The sequence below is a fragment of the Lepisma saccharinum genome, chromosome 10 (genome assembly GCF_977018435.1).
Source record: "Lepisma saccharinum chromosome 10, izLepSacc3.1, whole genome shotgun sequence".
NCBI classification, from domain to species: Eukaryota; Metazoa; Arthropoda; class Insecta; order Zygentoma; family Lepismatidae; genus Lepisma; species Lepisma saccharinum.
In genome coordinates this window covers 22,949,498-22,976,889 of record NC_139238.1, presented here as the reverse complement: position 1 = coordinate 22,976,889, position 27,392 = coordinate 22,949,498, and the positions used below count along the sequence as shown (strand labels likewise).

Sequence of the window (27,392 nt, the reverse complement as noted above, 5' to 3'; positions counted from 1 at the left end):
TAGATATAGATAGATAGATAGATATAGATAGATAGATAAAGTAAGATATACAACAGGGATCCTCGAAGACATAATACATATAAGCCAGGCAGACTCCTAAACCCTCCACAATAGTCTGTGTGTGTGTGTTAATGAATTGATTATCCACATTGCACAGAAATTCAGAAAATGAGAATGGTATTGACTCTTGAAAGCTTGTAAAACTTTTCCGAGTTCACGTGATCGATAATTCAAGAGAATTTAATCATCTAAATCACAAAAATGCTTCACAATGCATTATACTAAGATGAATTATTTAATTAGATTAAGCTTCAATTCAGCCTACTGGATAATATACCCTCGTTTGAATGCAGATACAATTGTATTAATTTGTGCCATGATCAATTTCTTTGATTTTCCTTCCTTACCACTGACTTTAGCCTTAAATATCTTTGATTTGTGTCCAAAAGTTAAAATAATTGCACAGGTTTACAGAGTAAGGTATAATCTTCCTCTTAATAGAGCCAAAGAACAAAGAATATGGGTAATATTATCATCTTTTAGAACTAATTTTTTCTCATGCAAATTTAAGACAATTACCATTGTCTTAAAACATTTAATATATTAATTAATACATGACTGAATTTAAACTAATTAATACTTGAACCAGAGTGGCCATCCTACAGAATTTTAAAATTCAGCTAGCATCAGTACAGAAATTTATGTCATATTTATTCATAATTGGGAAAGAGAGACGCGGTAGTATATAAATACGGAGAAACTAGTACTCACTTTATCCGCGAAACTGTTTTTTCTTCTACGTTCTATTAATTTCAGTGGCCATTGCCACCATCCTCGTTGGAACTTGCTGTACTGTTGCTTGGCGTGCGTCTTTTGTTTGTAGTTCTCCGGTCGCTGCTAGGTGCGCTGTTGTTAACTGTACTTCTGCGCCCGTGTTGTCTGCTGCTATTTCCCGGTGTTAACTGTTGTAGTAGGGGAATCCAGGTATGGTGTGCCTGTTTGCAATCGATGTTAAAGTCGTGCGGGAAGTGCATTATGGCATGCGTTTCCTTGATTCTGGTGTCTACAAGTGTTTGGGCAGTGTGTTTGACTTGTACCTTTTGAATTTTATGGCTATTGTATTTGATGTGTTTAGCAAAACCAGTAGTGGGTTGGGCTTTTTTCGCATCTGTTAGGTGCTGTTGGATTCTTTCATTGACAGATCTGATGGACCTACCGATGTAATGTGCCTTGCAGTCGCACTCTACATCATATACACCTGGGTTATCAAGGGGGGGGAGAGGAAGTACCGTTTGTGTTTGTTTAGTTTATTGGTTATTTTGGAATTGGTTCAAAAGGTATAAAGTCAAACACACTGCCCACACACTCGTAGACACCAGAATCAAGGAAATGCATGCCAAAATGCACTTTCCGCACGAACTAAACATCGATAGCAGACAGGCGCACCACACTTGGGTTCCCCTACTACAACAGTTATCAGCGGGAAATAGCAGACGACACAGACACAGACGTACAGTTAACAACATCGCACCTAACGGCAGCCGAAAAACCACAAACAAAAGACGCACGCCAAGCAACAGAAAATTCCAACGAGGATGGTGGCAGTGGCCACTGAAATTAATAGAACGTAGAAAAAAAAACAGTTTCACGGATAAAGTGAGTACTAGTTTCTCTGTATTCATATTTATTATTCTGATTTAATTATACATGTGAAACAGAAAACATAAATATTAAAAAACACTTACTATACTAGTTATTTTTTTTAAAACAAGGTACTGGGAAATTTCTGTAAGTGAACTTGAAATATTTTGAAAAAAACTGTTTACAAACATTTTTGAAAAACATTTTTTACAAACTGAATTTAAAAATTCAGGCACCAGGTGAAAATTTTCAGGCATCATGCGACCGGGTGCCTGTAGTTTATTACCCCTGATTATTACTACTATTGCAACAAGGCTTTTTTAAAAAAACTTTGGTGTTCATTGTCATCCGAGAATACTTCTATCAATTTATGCTTATCCTGGCATAATTCAAGCACAGGGTAGGGGTAATTGAAAGTACGTAGGTCATTTTTCACCCTTCAATGCATATGGGAAAATAACCCCTTATCGAAAACTCTTACTTAAAATTTAAAACAAGGGGTGTAAAAAGTCCCTTGCAAAAGCTAAAAGTGCAAGGTTGTAAAGGGACTGGCACAAGACAAACACAATACATTAAAAAGTAAGAATATACTAAAAACTTCCTCACAGACAGTGGAAGAGACCAGCTCTTCTCAAAAAGCTAAAATCATTTGATAAAACACTGTTGTCATCTCCCGACAGATGGAAGATTAAAAGTCTGCCTAAGGAAAGCAAAATCGACACATTCGATGAGAATATGAAAAATACTTAAAATGACATTACAAACATGACACATCGGAGGGTCCAGTCCTTGCAGCAAGTGACGATGTGTTAGATGGCTGTGTCCAATACATAGTCAAGTAAGAACAACTTCTTCTCGGCGGGAGGGGCACGATGAGGAATGCCATACACCTATGGTGGGCTTAATAGCGTGAAACTTGTTCCCTTTGACCAGATCCCACTCTTCCAGCCAAGTATCAAGAAGGCAACCACAAAACACGTTCTGCAGGTCGCTAGCTGCCAGAAGATGGACGAGAACGTTGCCATCTGCATCAAAAAGCCAGAACTTCTAATATGTAAATGATGTAGGCATAATTTTGGCTTAGAATGAAGCTCTACCAAACAAAACAAGGGGCATTTTGTTTTGCTAAGGTAATTACAATGCTCTCTGCATATTTCTAAATGGAACCATGCTTTCATGCACATTTACGCAAATTCCAGCTTCATGCGTATTTGCATCACTGCTAAGGGAAAAAACTTAAAGCATACTTCTAAATTATTTATCTACTTTTCTGTTATCCATAAAAAATGAACAATACTTGCTGCACTTCTTCACTGAAATAAAAAGCAAGAAAATATGCAAGTTGAAAGAATATAAGTTAATCTGTACTCACTTCAGCTTCTTCTTCAGATCTTCAATATTTTGTTGCAGTGCAGCTATCCTTTCCTCTCTGGCCTCCATTTCCTCTTCAAGCATGGCAATTTTTTCAGTTTTTTTATCCACGTGGCTCTGTGAATCAATGATAAACACAAACTGAATTACCTAATATACCTATCTACGAGACAAATCCAGAAAGTAAGTTCCAATGGCATCTGTACACGGTACTATACTGATCGTACGCTCATCTAGTGGCTGACCTACATAGCTATATCTATCCACCAATTGTCTTCGGAGGTGTGTGCCTCGATGGGTGTCAACAATCAAAGTTGTGAAGTAAAAGCTGTAGAGATAACATCGCTCTCCAGTAGCAGCATTGCCAAGCAAGCATATCTTTTTGTGAGTTTTTATTAGCTCATTTGAACAGTGTTAGGGTGGTTTGTGTACTTTTGTACAACTTTCATACAGTAACATCAATGATCAACTCTCTTTCTTGCCCGTTTACAATAAATTTGGCAAAAGCGGTGTATCGAATGTTCATTTGTTTCGTCCCACCATCAATGTTCGGTGCCATTTGACACAAAAAAGCCCGATGTCAGTTGAAGAGAATTCAACTGATCGCTGATCCGTTGTTTCCCAGCCGCCAGCTGAAAATGTGAACAGTATAGTAGTTAGAGTGCGACATGCATATGCAGGCAGGAAGAGGTGTTATGTGGCTATAATCTGGTGCAGTAACCTGGTGTCGTTTTAAGACAATGCTAGGAGAAATATGGCTGTTCTCATATAGTCTCCAGCCATCTGCAAGGTACATGCTGTAATCAGAGTTTTGCAAGCTGAGAAGCAGATGCCAGCAGAGATTGTGCGAGGTATGCAGGCTGTATGATTAGATGATGGTGCAGACAATTCATGAAAGGCCGATCCAATGTGGACAACACCATGCAGCTGGGTGCATGTTGGCTCACTTGCACCATTTCAAGTGGAAGCTCTTTGACTAACCACCGTACAGCCCAACCTCAGACCTAGCGACTTTCATTTCGTCCTTCAGCTGCAGCAGTTTCTGGCATGACAACGTTTTGATGGCGACACCAGTTCCATTCTTTGGCGGCAGACACACACAACACAGGCATACAAAATTTAGTGCCACACAATGAATTAATGCCTGAACAACAGTGGTGAATATGTTGGAAAGTAGGTTGTGAGTCACAGGAACTAATGCAATAAATGTCAATTCCTACGATGATCTTGTTTTATTTTATGGCTAATCGGAACTTACTTTCTAGATGCACCTCACATAAACAAAACACAAATTCATAAATATTTATGTGCACTGAAGTGCTTTTGATTTTTTACAGATGGAAATTTAACCCTTTTTAATATAAAATTTCTCATCTATCTTATTAAAATAATCATAATAGGAATAATAATTTGATGAAAGAGCACACACACACACACACACACACACACCCTCATCCTGTCCTTTGATGGTGAGATCTGAGTCAATCACTTAATATAGACCATCGGGTAAGAGGTGACATAGGCCAACCTGGTCGTTACCATTTCATACATCATTGAAATATTACTGCTTCCCTCTACAGAATGATTCAAGTTACACAAGGTTGTGCAAATTACTCACAAGTTTAATATATATATAATATTAACTTACATTTTGCGAGTATCGAGGTTACTCCTGCGACGTTTCGGGAAGCAACTGCTCCCTTCCTCAGGCTGCTCACGTTTAGGTTATGTGTAAATCATAACCACGTCGACCTCTTCATAGGTTCAGGATATAGGATTGGTAAATGGTGTATGGTTAAAAAACAATAAAAACATGCTGTTTTCCCAATTAGAAACTGCTCCTTGGAATGTTAAAACTTTAAAACTGTGTATAGCCACGGTCTGCGTGTGCTGCAATCTTAAAGTTTTAACATTCCAAGGAGCAGTCTCTAATTTGGAAAACGGCATGGTAGTTTGACGTGCACCTGTAATTGTAACATATAAGAAATTTGTATTTGTAAGGGGAGGGAAAATAAATTAAACAGGGACGATGGAAACGTCGATGAAATGTGGGTAGGGATGTTTAAGAAATGGGAAAAGCGGGAGTATAAGAAGATAGGGTTCCATGTTACCCCGGACGTATTACGCGAGGTCAAAAAAGACAATACTTCGAGTTAGATATGACGTAAGTAGGTAGGGAAAATGGAGGAGAAGGTGGCGCGCTGACAGGTTCCTTCCTGCATTCGTTGAGGAGGCATCCCAAAATCAGTACGGGGTCGTGAAATGCAAGTCTCATTTTCATAATTTTATCGCTTTCATTGGGAAGTGTTCTTTTAGACTGAGATGGTTTTAAATCGTGAATCAGCAATAACGAAGGGCTTGTAAGTTTTAAAAGGTTTTAATATGGATTCCAATTTTTCCTTTTTTAATAACCAAACCTGTATCCTTGTCCCCGGAATTTTGGGTAAAAAGAATTGACGTGACTATGGTGTATTTTGGATAGCCTATGTAACTTTAGAACCTGAAGAAGGGAACAGTTGTTCTCGAAACGTCGTTCAAGGAAAACCAGATACTCACAAAACGTAAGTAAAGTAAGTCTTGTATTTTTAAAATACGTGTTCAATTAGTAATTAAGAAAGAAATTACCATAAATGCAATTAAGCATTACTATTTCCAAGATAAGCTACTTTAATTCTTCTGGTTTTGCATTTTCTGCCACTTTTGACTAATTGTGATGATGGGGTGAATGATGCTTAAATGAAATTAATAAAGTGACACTCAGGAATACTTGTGTCCAGGCCAGGACTAGAACAGAGACCCTCCAGTGCAGAGTTCATTACACAGGAATGCTGGTAAGTCCTTAGTTTTTGAGCTTTCTTCTGTTTTATATGAACAAATTATACGTTGAATTGAAGGTTGTAGGTTTTTGTGACAAAGCATGAACCTTCTATCACAATTACAAAGGACCGTCAAATGATTCCCTAAAAGTCCGACAAACTGTAAACAGCTCAAATTTACATGAGGTAATGAGTGTTATTTATAAAATGACCTCAAGGCTGCAACACTGATCAAGTGAGCTTCACATCATTATTTTTGTCATTTTAAAGATGGTGTCTCCTCAATACATATGCACCAGCAAAGAGCAGTGATTTCTTGCCCTCTGGAAGCCTAAAACTTATAGACATTCTACGGCAAATGAAAAATCAATGCTTACTACGTCATTTTGTTTACAAATAGAGAAGGAAGTTCGACAATGGCCTCAGTCTGCACGCAGGTAGATGAAAATACCTTCGCAGTGGCTCATAAGTGACTGCACATAGATTCCAAATATTCTTCTTCGTAAGTTATTCAGGCACTAACTCAGACTTAAAATATATGCGGATCAGCAATGGGTCTATGCTAAAATGCAGCAAACTTGTGCAACTTTACATGCAGAAATCTACTACATGAAAAACAAATTAAGGTGTTCATTTGACTGTCCTATGTATATCTTTGTGTTTGGCACATGTGAACTGAACATGGCAGCAAATCAGGAAAGTTTCTGTGGAAACAACAGCAAGGCAGTGATCAAGTATGTCTTCCTGCAAGCAAATTCTTGAGGATATGGCACAAACAATGGGGGACCTATGCCACCATGATAAACTGGGTTGCCAAATTTTGGACCGGATATTTCAGCACATATGATGTCACATCTGGAGAGCCCTGCAGCCATGATCGTACAAGAAAGTGTACACGAAATGATCTTAGATATAATAGAATTTTTGCTAAGTACATGGGTCGTATCGAAAGTAATGCAAAAGTGGCCATAACCTCTTTATTAACTGATGTAGAGCGTTCAAATTGCACATGTAGTTGGAGTGACTCTTCCTCTATACAAACCAGCTACTCAACATAGTCTCCATTTAAAGCGATGCATTTGCGCCATCGTTGAATCCAACTCTAGAATCCTCCTTGAAAAAAGTCTGGTATGCACTGTCCGACATCCACTTCTTCACAGCCACTTTCACATCTTCTGTGTAATCAAATCGTTGTCCCCGAAGACTGTCCTTCACGGGACCAAACAAGTAGAAGTCTAAGGGTGCCAGATCTGGCTGTACGGTGGATGGAGGACCATGAACCAGCCCATTTTGCCGATCACCTGATTAGTTGCCAAAGAGGTGTGTGGTCGCACATTGTCATGGTGAATGTGGATCGCTTTCAGATTCTTGTGCGGTCTCTTCCTCCTGATGGCTTCTCTAAGCCTATGGAGTGTCTCAATGTACCGCTCGCTGTTGATGGTATGGCCGCATTCCAGGAAATCAAGGAGAATGACGTGCAATCAACTCATCCACTTGCTGACGATCCGTGTCAGTGGTCGCAGTTGATGGTCTCCCACTGTGTAGTTTGTCTTCAATGCTGGTTTCCCCTTCTGTAAACTTCTTCATCCACCTGTGAACATTGCTCTTGTCAATGGTGTCATCTCCGTACACATTCTGTAGCCTTTTGTGGATGTTGGACAGTGTACACCGGGCTTTTTTCAAAGAGGATTCTAGAGTTGGGTTCAACGATGGCACAAATGCATTGCTTTAAATGGAGACTATGTTGAGTAGCTGGTTTGTATAGAGGAAGAGTCACTCCAACTACATGTGCAATTTGAACGATCTACATCAGTTAATAAAGAGGTTATGACCACTTTGCATTACTTTCGGTACGGCCCTTGTACCTTGACATGAGAAAGCTTATTGTGAAGTGGATCCCAAAATTTCTCAATGCAGACCAAAAGCATGCTCGGGCTATCACTTCAAAGCAGTTCTTCAGTGATTGCAGCAGGATGGTGATCGTTTCATGCTCCAATTGTTGACAGTTAAGACCTGGATCTATTTGCATGATTCCAAGACATAAGAACAGTCATGTGCATGGAGGTGGAGTGGTTCAGCACATCCAAAAAATTGCAGTTTTGAAGTCAGCTGTCAAGGTTCTTGCACTGATTGATTGACTGATTTGGTGTTTTAAGTCCACTTTATGCACAGTAAGGCAAATCGGGATTGGACCTACAGTTTAAAGTGGGATCTGAACCATGAGCCTCCACCAGGTATTGTACCCAGAACCAAGGTTCTTGCGACTGTAGTCTGGGATAAGAATGATGTGCTGTTAGTTGAATATCTTGAGAACTCCAGCATAACATGTGAACACTACTCATAACTTCTTAATCAGCTGAGACATAAACTGTCAAGTAAGTTGTCCAGACAAGTCATCTTCCTCCAGAACAAAGAACCACCATTTCGGCGGACTACTGACACAGTACAGAAATTCACCCCTTTGGATTACCATCTCTTCCCAAATCTAAAAAAAAAAAAAAAAAAAAAAAAAAAAAAAAAAAAAAAAAAAACTCAAGGGGACTTGCTTTGGCACCATTGCTAGGCCCATCCAGGTTATAAATGTGTGGTTTCAGAAGCAACTAAACACATCTTTTTTAAGGTCTTCAGGTACACAAGTGTGTTAATCTCCAGGGAGAATACTGTATTTACTCATGCATAATGCATACTTTTTTCCCTAATTTTTGTTCCCAAAAACTGTGGTGCGTATTAGGCACGGAACAATTCAAACAGGTAACATTAAAACCATGCACGTTTTCACTATGTCACTGTGTATAACACATATATATCAACAGGCACAAATACAAATTACGAGGTTCGATTTCTTTAGTAATAATAATTAAAGAAAAAAAAACACTACAAAAGTAAAATGGTCATTTCCCATGATTTTCTACTTTGCAACAGAACATTTTCTGACACCGTGCCACTCTAGCAGAATTTGAGCATGCACTTCTCGCCACACAGGATGTGTATCAGCAGTATTTGTCAGGAGAGAAATATTAGAAATAGCTTCCCGAGGGCTGCAAATCCGTAACATAATTTTGACCTTGCATTCTTCTTTTACAGAATAAACAAGGAGGTTACAGAAGGGAAAGCTTTGGGAAGCTAAACACATTGGAGGGAGAGAGGGGAAGGTCATGTGGGTTCATGACTCATTGTATACACAAGACAATATTCTCCATTTGGTCATTAAATAGGTATGATGTCATTCCCTCTTGATCGGCAGAGTAACAGCTTTACGACCTACAACTAAGAAAGCCATATCTTGAACCTGATTTGTACTGTGCATTATATATGAGATATAATTGTGAGTCACTTTTCCCCATCAAAAACCAGGGTGCGCAATATACATACATGTACATTATACACACATAAATATGGCATGATAAATTAAAACCTTAACACCATTTGCCAAATTTAATTTCTTCTAGGTAAAGCTAAAGACTTATCCACACAACCTCCCTTCGTAGCCCATCATTCAACATGCTTGGCCTCTGATACAGTGATTAATGGTGATTATGACGTAATGGAAGATTAAACAAATAACATTCCCAGTACTACCTAAGGAACATTATATTCTAACATCCCACATGTCCATTATAGCCACCAGTTCTTGCAAACGGAAGGAAAACATTTCAGACAGAATACATGCAACTCAAAGCTTCTAAAATTGTCAATGTGAATACACTTACCAGAAGGGTATCTTTGGTCTCATCAAATTTACTTAAATTCAGCTTCGACTTCTGCAAATCATCATTGGCTTTTTTCAAACTTTGCTCAAGGTGAGAACGATCTTTCTCTAGTTGACGTACTCTGTCTAGTGCATGGTCCAACTGTGTAGACAACTGGTTGACTTTTGCTTGAGAGTTTGCTAATGCCCGGTCTGTTTCATTTTGTAAAGTCCTGAAAAATATAAAAAAACAATTACTTATAGCTGACTTATGCCTAGGGTAGTGGCAAAGACTATTTCAAAAACATGAAATAGCAACATTCTTTCGTGAGTTACTTTTAGTGTTGGGCCATATAGTATCATCCAGATGATTATCACAATATTAAAAAAATATCATCCAGATGATATCAACTAGACAATATATCGTCACGATATTTTGCAATATATATCGTGTCAGCAAGGTTTTGTCATGATATTTTGGCAATATATACCATGTTGGCAATATATTGTCACAATATTTGACGACATATACTATGTCGGCGATATATCATCATGATATTTGGCAATATTTATCATGGAGATGATATATCACTGATATCATGATACGGAAAAAATATCGTATGGTATCTGTGACGATATATCGTGATATCAAATTTCTGATAGCGACCATCCTTAGTTACTTTTATACTTTCTATTTCAGTTTTTTTCCATAGATATTCCACTTCTCTGGCTGAGATAGACGATGTTGAATGATGAAAGGGATGATGGGAGAAAAACAAGGATGCATTCATATCTCACCCAGGGTTTGAAGTTCTCTCTCTTCGATTTGTTGTACATTGTTTCATAAGTTACAAGTGAACATAAGGCTCATGATAAAAGTTAAGAATTTCAGCAATATTAACCCCTTACCTGTGGCAACCTTGAAGGGAAATGCGACCAAAAGTAAATCGTTTATATATAGATGCAACTGCAAATTTGTTTCATCACAAATAATGTAAAAAATCTTCTAATATACAGAGGCTGTTCAGCGTACATGTGACCAAATTGTACTTTCCAAATAGTTACGAAAATCCGTGGCGCCAGGTGCGACAATGCTTGATGTGTCTCCCCTGGTTCCGAACAATGACCCAGCAACGTAGCTTCCATTGCAGGAGGCTTCGTTGGAGAACTACGAGGGGGATCTTGTTCTGTTCCTCTTGCACAGCTTTCCAGAGTCCATTCACAGTTGTCACACGTCTCTTGCCCAAACCCCTTTTAAGCAGTCCAAATCCACAAAAGTCCATTGGACTTGCATCTGGAGACGTCACAGGTTGAAAGGTATGGCCTGTATTCCAGTGGTCTCCTTCATATCCAGGTAGAATGCAAGGGACGATCTTGAGGTGTGTGATGAAGCTTTGTCTTGATGGATGCGGACCATGTTGATCTCGTTTCCGTACATTTCTGGTAGCTCATGCTCGTAGATCGGCCTCAGGATCTCCTCCTGGTAGTACTGTGAGTTGATTTGCAGTTCTTCTTCACCTTGCGAATCTTCAGTTTGCCTCGGTGACAGTAGCCGGCAACCACCATGAACCCTTTCGGGAAAGCCTCTTTGCATGCTCGGACCCATTTTGTGAAGTGCTTCGCGCCTTTGTCTCTGTACATGATACATGATGGCTCTTGGTTTGCAGCAGTCGGAAAGGTATACCCACGCCTCATCCAATGTAGCGACGTACTGCCACCTTTGGTTTGCCAGATGCCACTTGTACAGCTTCCGAGCATTACACTTGCGTTCCCGTTGGTGGGCATTGGTAAGGTGATGACCGCTAGCCTTGAACACCTTTTCAAGATTCAGTTGTTGGCGCAAGGTGTAGTTAACAGTTCCCAAAGACTCATTTAGACGATTTGCCATCTGTCTTTGGGTCGGGGGATTCTCTTGCATGGCCATTCTGCGAAGTTTCGCCTGTATACTGGTGGTGCCTTGTGTGCACGGTCGTGTTCTCATCCCCTTTGTTGTAGAACCGAATGCTGGGGCCATGGAATCCTTATACTTGCCGATCACATTCTTGATTAAAGTTAAACTAACATCACAACCTTAGCTCTTACACTGCTTCCTGATGATCATTGACACACTGAACTTTGCATCGTAAAGGGCCACAACATAACCCTCCCAAAAACAACTCAGTTTTGGTGGCATTTTCAGCCAAGCGAGAAAACACAAACACTTGGAAAAGTTTTACAACGTACTGCTCCCAAAAGCAGCTCAGTTTGGGTGGGATTTTTGGCCCAGCAAGAAAACACAACCACTCTCTCACAGCTCACACACTACTCTAACAATCGTGCCCGACCAAGGTCGGGCAACTTCATTCTGCTCGTGGGGGGAAGGAATCACGTTTGGTCAAACATACACTGAACAGCCTTCTGTATAAAAATGGATGTGTTTGTGTGTGTATGTGTGTTTGTTCCCGCATAACTCTCGAACGCCCAGAGCGATTTCAACCAAACTTGGTACGCCTAACACTTGCAATCTGGAAAGAAATACTGTGGGGGTAAGACACCCCTGGCACCCCTGGGGGAGGGGTGGGGAGAGGGTGACATGCAAAAATAATCGAAAACGACCTATATTAGTGTGAAAACCATAGTTTTTGGGGTCACTAAATGAATAGTGACACTCCCACTGCCGTTCAACTCCAAGTTCCTCACCTATCGAGATGGGGGGGTGAGAGGGAGTGAAATTTAAAATGTAAAAAATGACCAAGATTAGTGTCAAATCCATAGTTTTTGCAGTCGCTAAGCTAATTGGTGACATTGACGATGACCAAACTTGGTACACATATGACTTACAATCTGGAAAAAAATACTGTGGGGGTGGGAAGGGGGTGACATGTAAAAATAATCGAAAACGACCGATATTATTGTGGAATCCACAGTTTTCGGGGTCGATTAGATGAATAGTGACACTTAGAATGCCATTCAACTCCAAGACACAACTGGCACCCCTGGGGGTGGGGGTGGGAATAGGGTGACATCTAAAAGGACCGACATTAGTGTGAAATCCATAGTTTTTGGGGTTGCTATGATGAATAGTGACACTCCCAATGCAATTCAACTCCAAGACACCCCTGGCACCCCTAGGGGTGAGGGTAGGAAGGGGGTGACAGGTAAAACGACCGATATTAGTGTGGAATCAATAGTTTTTGGGGTAGCTGTGTTCACCATCTCATGCAAAGAGATGACACAATGGATGTGTGAAGGGATAAGAAAGGAGAAATGCATAGTGTTAAGTGAAAGAGGAGAAGGTTATACATGTAAGAGTTGTAAGAAAGATAGATTAAAGGAAAAGGAAGAGAAAGTGAAGGAAAACAAAAGAAGACTAAAAAACAAAATATAATAGAATTGTTTCAAAAAATGTCAATGAAAATGGAAGCCAACGCTCAGAGAATGGAAGAAAATAGCAGAAGATTATAAGGAAATTTCGAAGAAATTAATAAGAAACTAAAAGATATGATACAAGAAGAAAGAAGAGAAAGTAAAGAAATGTGCATAAGAAAAGCTAATGCCTGTGAAGAAAACAAAAAAGTTTTGGAGAAGAGAATTAATGAAACAAACCTGATGATCGAAGATGAAGTGGCAAAACTCGGAATGAAAAGTAAACAACATCTCGAAGAAGTCAATGAAAAATTGGATGTAACCAACAAGAAAACAATCAGTTTGGAAAGGAAAACCATGGAAAATAAATGTCAGATAGAAGTGGTAACTTTCAAAATTGATGAAGTAGAAAACAAGGTAGGGGAAAGGATGTTGATATTAGAAAAGTAAAGTCTCGATATAAATAATAGAATTGAAAAAGAGGTGAGAGATTTAGAGAGGAAAACACACGACAGAGTTGCAAGGTCTAAGATGAATTGGAAGCAAACAACAAGAAAACACTCCTCTTGAGAAGGAAATTGTTGAAAATACCTCCAAACTAAATATAATCGCAGCTAAACTAAACAAAAAGGGGAAGGAGATAGGATGGTGAGTGAAAGCAGGGCAAATTGAATGATACAACTCTCAGAACAAATAAAATAGAAAGGAAAGTGGAAAAAATGGAGAAGAAGTTAATAAAGTATTGACTCAAGAATAGGTTTTCAAAATAGTGACTAAGATGAGACTCATTTCAAGAAAGTGATAAAGGATGAGAGTTCCAGCAATGAATCTACGACAGAAGAAGAGGAGGAATATAAAGAGCCCAAACAACGAAGGAAGAGTTATGTAATCGGAATGAAGAATTGATAAAAGAGGAAAAATGGATCATGCCAAATCAACACAGATATGTGCAATTTCCAACCTGACCATCTCAGATTTTCATGAAATTTGGGGAGTTGAAACTATGAATGGAACTTAGTAACTACGAAAATTTTTAGTTTTGTGCATCTTGTAATTGTTAAATTATTCGAGGTCAAAGTAAGCATAAATTGCCCTTTTTGAGCCTGCTTAGCTACACTAAATCAGCTGTAACTCCACCCCTATTTCGCCTAGGAAGCTCAAATAAAGCTTATTGTACAGGGAATTGAACAAGCCTTCCAGTGATATATAACAAAGCTACCTTTGGATAAAAATATAATTTTGTCACGTGACCTTGAACTTAAATATCTGAAAACATGTCATCACCAAAAATCGTGAAAAAAATATAATTGGTTCCTCATGCCATACTCTAAAACATATCAAAAAATCATTTTGGGACTGCAATGGGATCAGAAGATACAAAATAATATGTGTAACTATGTGACTGATAAAAGCCCCATTATATGAACTATGACGAGTCAAATGTCCCTTAACACCCCCTACAAAATGTAAAGGAGTTATCCTGGGTATAATTGGTCATGCAAGAAATAGGTTAGGTACAGGGAGATCCATCGCCGTGTGTGTCAAGCGCAGGTCCAGCATATTGTTGACTGCCATATTGAATTCAACGCAAAAATTTCAAAGGAAAGGGGGTGATATATCAAATCAGGCTAGAATTTCACGAGAAATGAAGTGACGAAGGTTTTTGCAACGTATATTTAACCAGCAAAAAGTTATTACTGCATGATTGTAACCATTTTCTCCTTCTTGAGGTGTTTAAAACAAAGCATTGGAATGCTCCTAACGTGTTAGGAACTCATTTAGATCATGCTGACATCTGGGGAGAGAAAGAAGGATATGCACCATTCCATATGATTTTAATCAGCAACATTCACCAAATAGTTGAATAGTGAAGAATATTGGGAAAAGTATCTCAAACAATTACGTGACACTTCCTTTGGAATGAAAAATTCTTCAGTGACGAGGCTAATTTTTTTGTTCATGATGAAGTTAATAAAAATAGTATGCAATACCTGTGATTTGCCCAGCCGAATGGTTGTTGCTGGTAAGCTAATGATGTGGTATAGTGTATGAAGAACTGGAATGGTTGGTCCATATTCAACAACGGAACCTTAAATGGTGAGGGCTTCTTGGATTTGTTAAGTGACCAGGTTTTTCATCCTTGCTTACGGGATATGGCACTTTTCCAGAGTTTTGAAACAGGACAGAGTGTGATCACACTATGTGGCCATTGTTTCAATTTCTTCATGGTAAAGTTATAGGTACATTGATGGGCAGACAGGGATCTATTAAAAGGCCTGCACATTTCCCAGATCTAACATCTTAGGAGGATTTTTACCTTCAGAAACATTTGAAGAGAATGGTGCATGCACTAAAAGTCCATGATATTAACCATCTGAGAGAAGGCATAGTTGCTGCTTGCGATGTTGTTGCACCTGCTACATTGCTAAATGTTCTATGTGAGTGTGAGAGACGTCAACGAGTGTGCTCACAGGAACATTGGCAACATTAAAATGTGCATATATCGTAAGTGATAGATATGCGTATAACTGTTTGCTGGCGAAATATACGTTGCAAAAACCTTCGTCACTTCATTTCTCGTGAAATTCTAGCCTGATTTGATATATCACATCACCCAATTTCCTTTGAAATTTTTGCATTGAACTCAATATGGCAGTCAACAATATGCCGGACCTGCGCTTGACACACATGGTGAGGGATCTCCCTGTGCCTAACCTATTTCTTTCATGACCAATTATACCCAGGGTAACTCCTTTACATTTTGTAGGGGGTGTTAAGGGACATTTGACTTGTCATAGTTCATATAATGGGGCTTTTATCAGTCACATAGTTACACATATTATTTTGTATCTTCTGATCCCATTGCAGTCCCAGAATGATTTTTTGATATGTTTTAGAGTATGGCATGAGGGACCAAATATATTTTTTTACGATTTTTGGTGATGACGTGTTTTGATATATTAAAGGTCAAAGGTCAAGGTCACGTGACAAAACTATATTTTTATCCAAAGGTAGCCTTGTTATATATCACTGGAAGGCTTGTTCAATTCCCTGTACAATAAGCTTTATTTGAGCTTCCTAGGTGAAATAGGGGCAGAGTTACAGCAGATTTAGTATAGCTAAGCAGGCTCAAAAAGGGCAATTTATGCTAACTTTGACCTTGAATTGCAAGATGCAGGAAACTAAAAATTTACATAGTTACTAAGTTCCATCCATAGTTTCAACTCCCCAAATTTCATGAAAATCGGAGATGGTCAGGTTGTGGGCTGTGTTGATTTCATATGGAATGACTTGTAGAAAAAAGGAATGGGTATAAGGAGAATTAAATGAGGATGATACAAAAGAGAGCATGCAAAATTTGTGAGAAAGAGGAAAGGGGAATGAATAAGGAGGGGGAAGAGAAGAAGGGAGAAGACAAAGGAGAAGAGAAAAGGAAATATAGGTTTTCCGTATTTTAAAGGGGTTTCTGAAAAGATTGAAAAACAGTAAAGGAATATGGCATAAAATGTGGAATGAGGGTTCCATGCAATATTGAAAAACATTTTACAGAATACAAGATGAAAGAATGGTAAAGGAAAATGAGGAGGGAGCGAAGGGTGTATACAGGATTAGGTGTGATTGTGATAAAGAATACATTGGGCAAACGAGAAGAAGCATGGAGGTAAGGTGGAAGGAACACGATAAATATATTAGGGAGGAAATGCCAAGAACAGGCTTTTCCGAACACATTATAGAAAACCAACATAAAATTAAGAAAAGGGAGGTCATTAGAAGAGAAAATAAACAAATAAATAGAAACATATATGAGGCAGCTAATATATGCAAAGAAAGGAATAATAAACTAAATAGAAATGATGGGAACCTAGATGAAATATGGATAAAGATGTTTAAAAGGTGGGAGGTAAGTAAGAAAAACAAAATAGGATTTCATGTCATGCTGGGGGGTAATCCGCGCAGTCCAGGAGACACGGGATTTTGAGTTGGAAATTATGTAAGAATATGGCAGAGGGGAGGGGAGCTACGTAGGAGGGGAATAGCCTCGAGAAACTTCCTGCATTCTATAAGAAAGAAAACCGTGTACTAACACTGGTGACTGAGAAGAGTGTGTTTTTACAGTTTTAAGTTTTAACTTTTAAATGCATTCGGAGGCTTTTACGAAGAATGAAATGGGTATGGAAAGTTCTATTGAGGCATGGGCAAGTTTTTAACAACTCCTATACCAATTGAAACCTTTTACCTTATTCTTTGTTCAATGTAAATTGACACGGCATGTCGCAATAATACGTGCCAAGGAAGAAGCCTGAAGAAGGGAGCAGTAGACCCCTGAAACGTTGCTTTTACAAACAGAACACTCTCACATAACGTAAGAAAATGTTTTTTTATAATTTATGAAATACTTATTGTTTACTAAAGTGAGTAATTCGCACCTGTGCAAATATGAATAGAGAAAAGGGAAGAGCAGTGAAGATGGACGCAATAACGAAAGATTCTTAGATATATTAGATAAGGAATACTAAGGGAGGGAAAAGTATAAAACTAGAATACCTAGACCCCAAGAATTGCAGTGCCTATCGAAGTTTAACGGGAACATATTGGAGAAGTGCCCAAAGAAATTCCTGAAGGAACTCACTATAAACATTCGACTCATGAGGATTCCAGAACACATGATCCTAAGCCTCATATAAACATATTTTGAGCAATCGGCGGCAGGGTGGTATCAACTGAACCTACGTAAGTTTAAGAATTTTAAGGAGTTTAGTCGGAAGATCCTTGAATATTATTGTAGCGAAGATATCAAGGAAAGACAGTTGGAAGCCCTGAAGAGAAGACACGTCGACTGGTCTAAAATTGATAGTTTAGAAGAGTATACTTGGGAAACCCTCAGAAGCTTCAAGAATCTGAAGGAGAATTGTAGCGAGAAAGAGCTGGTTAAACAGGTCATACATACCTTGCCCCTTAGGATACAAAGGGACATAGCAGTTGTAAAAATATATGAAGTAGAAGACTTGAAAGACTACCTGAGGACTGAAGACATATTGAATAGAACCCAGAACTCGTGGGACAAAGAAAGGAACGACAGAGAAGGGAAACCTTACGGGAAGAGACAGCATATAGAAGATGAGCATCGTCAGGACCCTAAGTTTCGAAGACAACCCCCAACGAGATAGAGAAAGAAGAAACTCAGGAGGAAATTACAATAACTATGAGATGAATCACGAGTCTGCAGAAGAGAGAAGAACAGATAGAAGATATCAAAGCTCATGGAGAAATTACAGAGGTCGTAATAACTTTAGACGATATGGCAGAGGAGGAAACCCAAGACGGAGAAATGAGCGAGATGAGAGTCAATACCAGGGACATACCTTGAATGAAGAAGATGAAAGACAAAATGCACCACTGGAAGAAGAAAGAAACGAAGCAATAGAGCTGACGAGGAATTACTTTAACGACGAGAGAAGGTTTCCGGAAAGATTGCAGGAAGAAGATCGCCGAAACCCACAAGATAGAATGGCAAACAGATGAAAATGTAGTAATATCATCAAACTGTAAATAGAAGTAATCTGTATGTAAATATTAGTAAATAGAAGAAATTATAGTTAATCAAAGAACCTAATATATTTGAGGATTTCGAATGGCCTAAGGAAGTAATATCGAAGAACAAGATTAAGGAAGTATTATCCAAGTTGTACGATTAGAGGACAAAAAAGAAAGAGGAAAGAAGATAAGAATAGCAAGAAGATAAGAGTCAAGAAAGGAGATTTGGTATTCTGTAAAACGCACCCTGTAGCTAAAGCTTCAGAAAGGGCGATTATGAAGTTATTTCTAGTGTATGAAGGACCATATGAGGTCGTGAATACCTTTAGGAATACGGTTCTAATAAAGCATATGGAAACCAACACAGAAAGGAGAGAGAATCTGGATAATATAAGACGATACAATTGCACGGAGGAGAGGAAAGAAAACCCCCAAGAAAAGGAAAACAGACTTGTAAATATGTAGACATATTGGTGGTAGAATTTTTTTTCTAACTACATGTATTCCGATAGAAAAATGTTATCCTGAGGAGGGGGATATTGTGTTACGTGCCAGGATGAGTGGAGCCAACGGTAAACATATTAGAAATAGTTGGTGAATACAATGATAGATGGCAGTACAAGCGGTGAAATGGAAAACAGAAGAAAGAAGATGTTCTTGTATCCATAATTCATAAATCTGGCCTTTGTACTGCAAAAGCATCAGAATATATTTTCTTATTTATCTCCATTGGTAGATATTTCACTGTTTAATTCACATTCTCAGAAAAGAACCCATAACCCTAGAGATTAGCCGTGGTATACAGAGTTGGCACCAAAGACAGGTGGCAAAATGAAGCTAAGGAAAACAGTCTATACAGGTGTATCACTTATCAAATGTACCTTCAGCGATATCATTTTTTATTGAACTATATCTAAAATAAAATAAAAATAGTGTCAAACCTATTTACATTTGTATTTAGCATAACATACAACCTTGGTGACAATGAAGTTCAACCAGAAAGGAATACGTGATTAAATGCACAGAGGCATAGGTGGTGGAATGGGTGACCCGCAGAAGTGACACATATGTGTAAGAGGAGGCGTGTGAGCAGGCAAGAATCGTGATCCCAGCATGTTGCACCCAAGGTCACGTAAAGAACGAAAACGGGGAACTATACGCATGACATTGAACTTCGACCAGGCACCAGACCCATACGGAAAATTCCAGATAGTGGCGCATTCAACGGAAGCATGACGTCACGGACACGATAAGGGAGTCCGCCGTATATAAGCGCGTGCTGTGCACCGAGGAACCGCAGTGCAACATCACCATGGCCAGGGGCAAACCTATTGACAACACCGTGAGGAGAAGAGTGGTGGAGTTGCAACGGGATGGACTCAGTGAACGGGAAATAGGGCGCCAACTGAACTTACCCAAGTCAACCGTCAACTGCATCATCAAACACCACCAAAATACGGGTACTACAGAGCCAGGTAAGAACACGCCAAGAACACGCCACACATTCTCAATGGGCGAGAGGTCGGGACTCGATGGTGGCCATGGCAGAGTTCGCACGTGATGGCGAGTCAACCATTCTCTTGTCAGCCGCGCTGTATGAAGCCTGGCATTGTCGTGTTGAAAGATGAGACGCCGCCTGTGGAACAGGTGCCTTTGCACTGTGGGAAGATGCCGCTCCAGTATGCGTGTATAGGCGTGTGCATTCACAATGCCCTCACAGACGTGTAGTGGGCCAACCCCAGATGCCGTCATGCATCCCCATACCATCACTAACGCAGGTTTCTGTACCCGACGTGCATAACATTTTGCTTCATTCTGTTCCTCCATTTGACTGTTTTCCATATTTTCCCGTACACAACATTGAAAATGGATTCGTCCGTCCACAAAACCCTGTTCCACTGCCGAAATGTCCATCCCCGGTACATTCGTGCCCACCGTAGTCGAACTTCATTGTCCCTAAGGTTGTATTTGCATTCTGGCTTTCAAGTGTATCATGTATAATTTGATGCAATAGCTACTAAACCTGGTCACAGAGCAAGCCTTGTGCAGTGGTTCTCTACCGTTGTGATGCCATATGTAATTAACATTCAATCAGAAATCTAGCCCTTTTCCAACAACAGTATTCGCAATAACAACTTACATTGGGCTCTAAATCTCCCTTGTAGTAGCATACTGATCTTAATTGTATAATGGAGTATATGCACATGTAGTTCTGCATAGAAATTATGAAGAGCAATGTTTTTAATTGTCCTCTGACACCTAATAGTTTAATATTATCATTTGCTTAATTTTCTACGACATTTCTAAGTTTATTTTATACTCTGATAGGCTAATCAGGACTGGTCCTACAGTTTTAAAATGGACTCCGAATCATTAAGCAATATGTCTTCACCGAGGATCAAACCTGGTAACCCTTGATTACAAGATAACAGTTTTACCCCTATGCATTGGGTAAGCACATACACAAACTCTCAAACAACAAAAACAAATTAATAACTACAGGGTGTTCAAAAAGTCATGCAACCGAAACTTTGAATGTACATTACTTTCATATAAAAAGGGATAGAGACATGAACCTTGCATTGGGTATTTACTTTGACTATGTGGATATTTTTTTAAAACATTTAAAGAAGAAAATGATTCTCTGCAAGAATAACCAGTATGCAGAAAAGTTACTAAAGTGTACAACATAGATAAAAGAAAGATATGGAGTCCTTTGCAAAAATTTTCAATGGTGTCAATGGTCTCTGTAGGTATTTATGGAATTGCGAAACAAACGATAAATTTTTATGCATTCTATCCATTACAGATGATTTATGGGGTTTCTTAGGGCATATTCATAAAAAGTAAGATTTTAGAAATTACGAAGTGTACTGGCAACAATGGTCGTCTCAGAGGACAGTGCCAGGTGTGCCTGACATCTGGCTATGTTATGCAATCAATGTCCAGATGAAAGAAAAGATTTGAGATTTATCAAACAAAAATACAGGATGTTCCATATTGATGGGACACATATTATTTTGTATATTTAATATCCAGACAATAGGAATATTCTAACATTTTTCAAATGCAGTGTATTTGGAAGCTAAAGCTCGGGAGTTAATATTAATTCAATCTTCCTTTTATTGTTCCACTGAATTATGCTGCTGTGGATTCCTGTTGAAACTGCTTATGTAGTGGAAGCGCTGCTCAGTATTGGATGTTCCATCACTAGAGCACAAAGGTGATTCCGAAAACATTTCAAGAAACGTCAATCACAATCTTGGAAGGTAATCCTGTGTGCTGTGAAAAACTTCTTTGAGGCAGCTAATGCTGACAAGAAACCTTCACCTGAGTGCCTCGAATGTCTTGTTGTGCAGAGAACATTGAACGCATGGTGAATTCAGTTGAGCAAAGTCCAAACTATAACAGGCATTGGTGAGCACTACGACGATATGTTAATCATGTTCCCTAAATGAGGCAGCTTGGTCTTACAAAATGTGGATGCAACAAGATGTTGCCACTCGTCACACAGAATTAGTGCCAGTAAGAACCCTTCAAGACCATTTCCCTGGTCGCCTCATTTCCAGATTTGGTGGTATCAATCGGCCATTCAGATCACTGGATCTAGCCCCAAAGGACTATATCATGTAGGGCCCAAAGGAAAGGGTGTACACTACGAGACTCCAAAACAATTGCTTAACTAAAAGAGAAATATCCGGAGGGAGATAGAGGCTACCCGGTCGATTTGCTATGCCACAGTATGGATAGTTTGACTTCCAGAACCCAAGAATGTTTTCCTCAAGGTGATGCCTATCTACGGGATGTTATATCCAAACAATGAACAGTGATGTAAATTCCCATACTTTGGTTTTGTATTACACATAGTGCTAAAAAAATGTGCTTATTCCATTTCTAGACATTTGCATTTTAAACGTGTCCCATCAAAATGGACCACTCTGTATGTAGGTACGTTAGGTAGGCTTTTTATGTGATAAATTTAAAATATTTTCTTTCATCTGGACATTGATGGCATAATATAGCCATATACCGAGCACACCTGGCACTGCTCTCTGACACGACCAATGTTGTCAGTAAACTTTATAATTTCGAAAAAAAAAAATACCTCCATATGAATATGGCATAAATAATCCCATATATCATCTGTAATGCATAAAAATGTATTGTTCTTTTGCCAATTCCATAAATACCCACAGGCACCATCGAGACACATCGAAAATTTTTGCAAGCAACTCCATGTGTGTCTTTTATACATGACGTTTAAGATTGTATGTAATTTTGTATGTAATTTTTCCGGTCCTCATTTGTTTTCTTTTTACTCCCACTGGGAACTTCTTGTAAGAGAGCGGAATTCTGGGAGTGATTTTCATAGCGGCATGGTGCATGTCGGCTCGCGACATCTACAAGTACATTTCAGATTAGCCTACGCAGACATAGGCATTTGTATAATTCAGCATTGTGTGCAAACGTGTTTTCATTATTGTATACTGTCAACTGGATTAAAGGATTTATATTAAAACACAATGGTTAGTATGTCCGTAGTTCCAGCTCCATGGTAAAGCATCCAACATGGCATAAACCCCAGAGGGAATCGTTTCATTTCTTGATCCTACCAGGACAGATTCAACTGACACGCGATTATCTTTACTTTGTACAAATACTTTTTTACACCTTAGTAACTTTATCTCCATACTGAACGGTCATGCAGAGAATAATTTTCTTTTTAATGCTTTAAAAATATCCACATGTACAAAGTTAATACAAATGGAAGATTCATGTCTCTATCGCTTCTTGTCCAAACGTTACGTACATTCGAAGTCTCGGTTACGGTACTTTTCGAACCCCTGCAGAAGAAATGGCTAATATGTGTCATCTAGCTACTACATCATGTAAAATTATTTAGCTAGTTCCAAAATATGACATTACGAACCTCTAAACCCTTAACTGACACTACAAGTGAAATAGGTTAGCCACAATTAGTAAAAAGCTGAAGAAGCCAAAAAAGTCAAAATTTCCATATTTTTATCAAAAAAGCCAGCTTTATTTCGAAAAAAAAAAATCCATTCAAAAAAGTTAAAATATACAAAACAGTAATTTTGCCTGTAATATTATATGGATGCGAAACTTGGTCTCTTACATTGAAAGAGGAACATAAATTGAGAGTATTTGAAAATAAGATCTTAGGAAAATATTTGGGCCTAAAAGGGATGAGGAGAAGGTTACATAATTTAGAAGTACATAATTTGTATTCATGTCCAGATATTATTACAATGATTAAATCAAGAAGACTTAGGTGGGCAGGCCATGTGGCACGAATGGGAGAGGAAAGAAGAGTTTACAGGATTCTTGTTGGGAAACCTGATGGTAAGAGACCAGTAGGAAGACCAAGAATAGGATGGAGAGATAATGTTGAGATGGACCTAAAGGAAATTGGTAGGGAAGGAAAAGAGATGGGGACAGATGGAAGGCCTGTGTTGCTGCAGCCATGAACCTTCGGGTTCAAGAAGGCTAGAGAGTTAGTTAGTTAGTTATTCAAAAAAGGCGTTTTTCTTTCAACTCTACTCAGAAATGAGCAATTGTTAAGTTCATATTCTAATGAGGATGATGGCAGTGGGTACTTGTATTAACCCATCCGCTTACCTAGTCGTCGAATCGACGGCCTGACTGGACATTCTGTTCCCATACCTAGTCGTCGAATCGACGGGTTCCCGATTTTCATCATGTAGTTCCTTTTTCATTCAATAGATGGCAGAGGTTGTATGATCTTTCAAATCTATGACGTGTATGTTTGTGCTGCTAAGTTTTTCATACCATTTCAAGCGTGTTTTGTTCAGTAATTTCTCATGTAAACAAACCTTCATTTGTTACGTCTTGCAAAAATGTTGCATAAGAATGTTGTAGATGATTCTGCGATTGAAAAGTTGCTTTTCGATAGCGATGAAAAGGAAAATGTGGATTTTGGAAGGGGAGATAAACATGGGGGTTCATTTTATGTTAGTGAAATTGAAGAATGTAGTGAAAGTGAGGAAGAGGTGGCTGTGGCAGGAAAAATATAAATGGTTGAGGAATGGAAATGGAATGCAACGATGTGTGTGATCAAATTTATTAGGTGAGTTTCTAATTATCTTTCAAGTAAACTGCATTTGTGCATACTTATTACTATACTTCCACTTCAATATATAAAATTTTCACGTAAATTGCTTGGATAGTTTAAACAATATTTGACATCTTGTCTTGCTGTGCAACCTTCACGGGAGATAGCCAAATTTAAATGGTATTTCATGGCAAAAAAATTGGCATTTAAATGGTAAGCGGATGGGTTAAGAGAACAATAAGAAAAAACACCTGCACGGATAAGTGAGTACATCAGCTATTTATATTGATGTACTACCACTTATCCATTGACTCTAAGACAGAGATTGCAGTGTTCTGTAGGTAGATTGTGCATAATTATTCAGTCTGCAACATAAAACCTCATACTCATTTGTTTTCAATATCGAGAGCTCACAACAATGCATAATGTTTCCTAGTTTAAAAAAACTACCAATTTAATGTTAATATGCAATATGCAAATGACTTTACAACCTTTAATACTTTCTCTGAATAACAGATGAAAATGGTGTAATAGATGGGCAGCAGCATAAAAGAAGCTTGGCAAACATGGTGGTGTAAAGTTGATATACTCACTGCCCATTACCTGAAGGGAACTGGGTTCGAATCTCCTATATGAATCTTCACATTTATTTTAACGAACTCTGAGATTGAATTACTTCGTATTTGAGCATGATTGTTCATATTTCTTTTATAAATATTGCATTTAGTTTTGAAATTGTTCAGCAGCAACTTCTCTTTTCAAAAGTTATAAAGCCATGAAAATGAAAATATAACAACCATCAAGGTTGTATTATTATTCAAAACTGGTTTTCTATAATAAATTTCAAATACAAAGATTATTTTGGCAATGCAAATCTCATCTCATGTTCTTCATGAAATGTTGCCATTTTACATCTGTTTGGTATAATGCTGACCACCGTGGTGGAGTGGTTAGTGCAGGATGCTACAACATCAGGGGTCCCAGGTTCGAATCCCAGCCTAGGCATAGAGGTTCTTTGTGAGTGTCCCTTCATCAATTTCATCACATCATCACTCATCCTCATCTTCGTGATTAGCCAAAAGTGGCAGAAAAGGAAAGTAAAATAAACCAAAGCAATCAGATTGGTATAATGTAGGTTATTGCTACTTGTAAATCATAAGCTAGTGCATTATTGGTATTGGTAGTAATTTTGAATTGAGCAATGCCTGTTAATGAAAATCTCTGATTATAAAAGTTAGCAAGAAACACAAGTAACTTACTGCAGCTGATTATAGAGTGTCCTCTTCTGGCTCAATTCACTTTCAAGGTCTTTCACATAGCTTTGCTGATTCTCGAACTGATCTTCTAGGTTGTTTGCCTTAGCTCGAAGTTTGCCTTGTTCAGTCAAGAGCTCCCTTCTCTCTATTTCAAGACTTCGGCAGCTCTCCTCAAGCCTTCTCACCTCATCTTCCCTATGATTACGATCACTAAGATGTGCCTCGGTTGCCACCTGGGGAAAAAGGGATGCACATAAATTCAAACGTCATTTCTAGAGCAGTCTTTACTTGATTCACTATACCGGCAGAGATATTTTACAATGTCGATGAATTTCATATATGAGGGTTTGGGCATAAGTCATGGCAACTTTTTTTTTTTTTTTTTTGGGGGCTGCCTTGATACATGAACACTGTTCACGCCATGGAACAACAGTTGACTAAACAATGAATTACCACTGTTCTCTGTACGATAACCGTTCATCACACTGCCATCTAGTGACATGTTCACATGCTACAGGTGCCACATTCTCCAGTGCCGTGACTATTGTCCCAGCCCTCGTAGTGTGGGCAGAAATAAAGTATTCCCAAATAAAGAACAGACTGTTTTATTTAATTTTGTAAGGATCTTGAAAAATATGTTACCAGTATCAACACAACTACAGGTACTGTCTGTGCACACAACACTTGAACATAAACATAAGTCAGCATACATGTCATCTGTCCAACACCAAACGTTTTTCATACGTTTGCAAACATTACGCCAATTTTATTAATGCTTTAGGTATCATTTGCATTGAATTTTTGAGCACGATTTAAAGAAATCACCTCCAACAAAGCACACTGTGTTGTAGCTAGTGGCCTGCCTCAATGATCACTTTCGTTTGAGAGGGAATAATGCTCAACAAAAAATGCCTTCTCTCGTATAATCAAGACCGTTTACAATTACTGTTCTCTGTAAGAACCAATGGCACATGGTAGCTGCACTTCCTTGCTTCCCATGCAATACCATCAATGTGCATAGGTTGATTTAGTTAATTTTACTTTGCTTTTCTGCCACTTCTTGGCTATAGAATGGGTGATAATATGGTGAAATTGATCAAGAGACACTCGCAAAGACCAATCTCTAGATCATGCAGAACATAATGTGTTAGGGCAGGGGTTCTCAACCATTTTGGGATTGCACGCCCACCCCTTTGCATCCTCAAATTAGTCCACACCCCCTCCCTCTAGGCATAATGAATTATTGATGTACAAAACTGTGCTGTTAGGGTTAATAAATCTAACTCAAAGAATATTTTACAATGCTTTTATTATTACAGATATTAAAAAATGTTGATAGAACATTATCATTAATTAATAAAAGTGCTTAATAGGCCTACATTACAAAGCATTCTGCCCTCACTGCAGTTAAAATTTCAAGCCACATCATTTGGTTTTATTTCTTAAGAACACAATTAATAATTAATGAGTGACAGAGAGAACTATTTGCAGAAGTTTCTTTTCTGAGACCTACACAAGGGGTTTGTGTTTGACCCAAACTTTTTTTTTGGAGGGGGGGGGTAATTCATGTATATAATTTTCATTGCTCACCACGCCTCCCCAGGGGGTCATGCCCCCTAGGTTGAGAACCCCTGTGCTAGGGTATG

The 27,392-nt window shown here is 38.6% G+C and overlaps 1 protein-coding gene across 1 annotated transcript in view; it reads right to left on the bottom strand.

Annotated features, from left to right (window-relative positions):
* Nucleotides 1–27,392, bottom strand: part of LOC145993816 (uncharacterized) — a 387,953-nt gene that overhangs the window by 211,327 nt on the left and 149,234 nt on the right. Inside the window, exons 13-15 of the mRNA XM_083129646.1 lie at nt 25,750–25,979; nt 9,539–9,749; nt 3,014–3,129 (exon numbers count right to left, since the gene is read on the bottom strand). Of these exons, the coding sequence (XP_082985772.1) occupies nt 3,014–3,129; nt 9,539–9,749; nt 25,750–25,979 (557 nt within the window). The remainder of the gene's footprint in view (nt 1–3,013; nt 3,130–9,538; nt 9,750–25,749; nt 25,980–27,392) is intronic.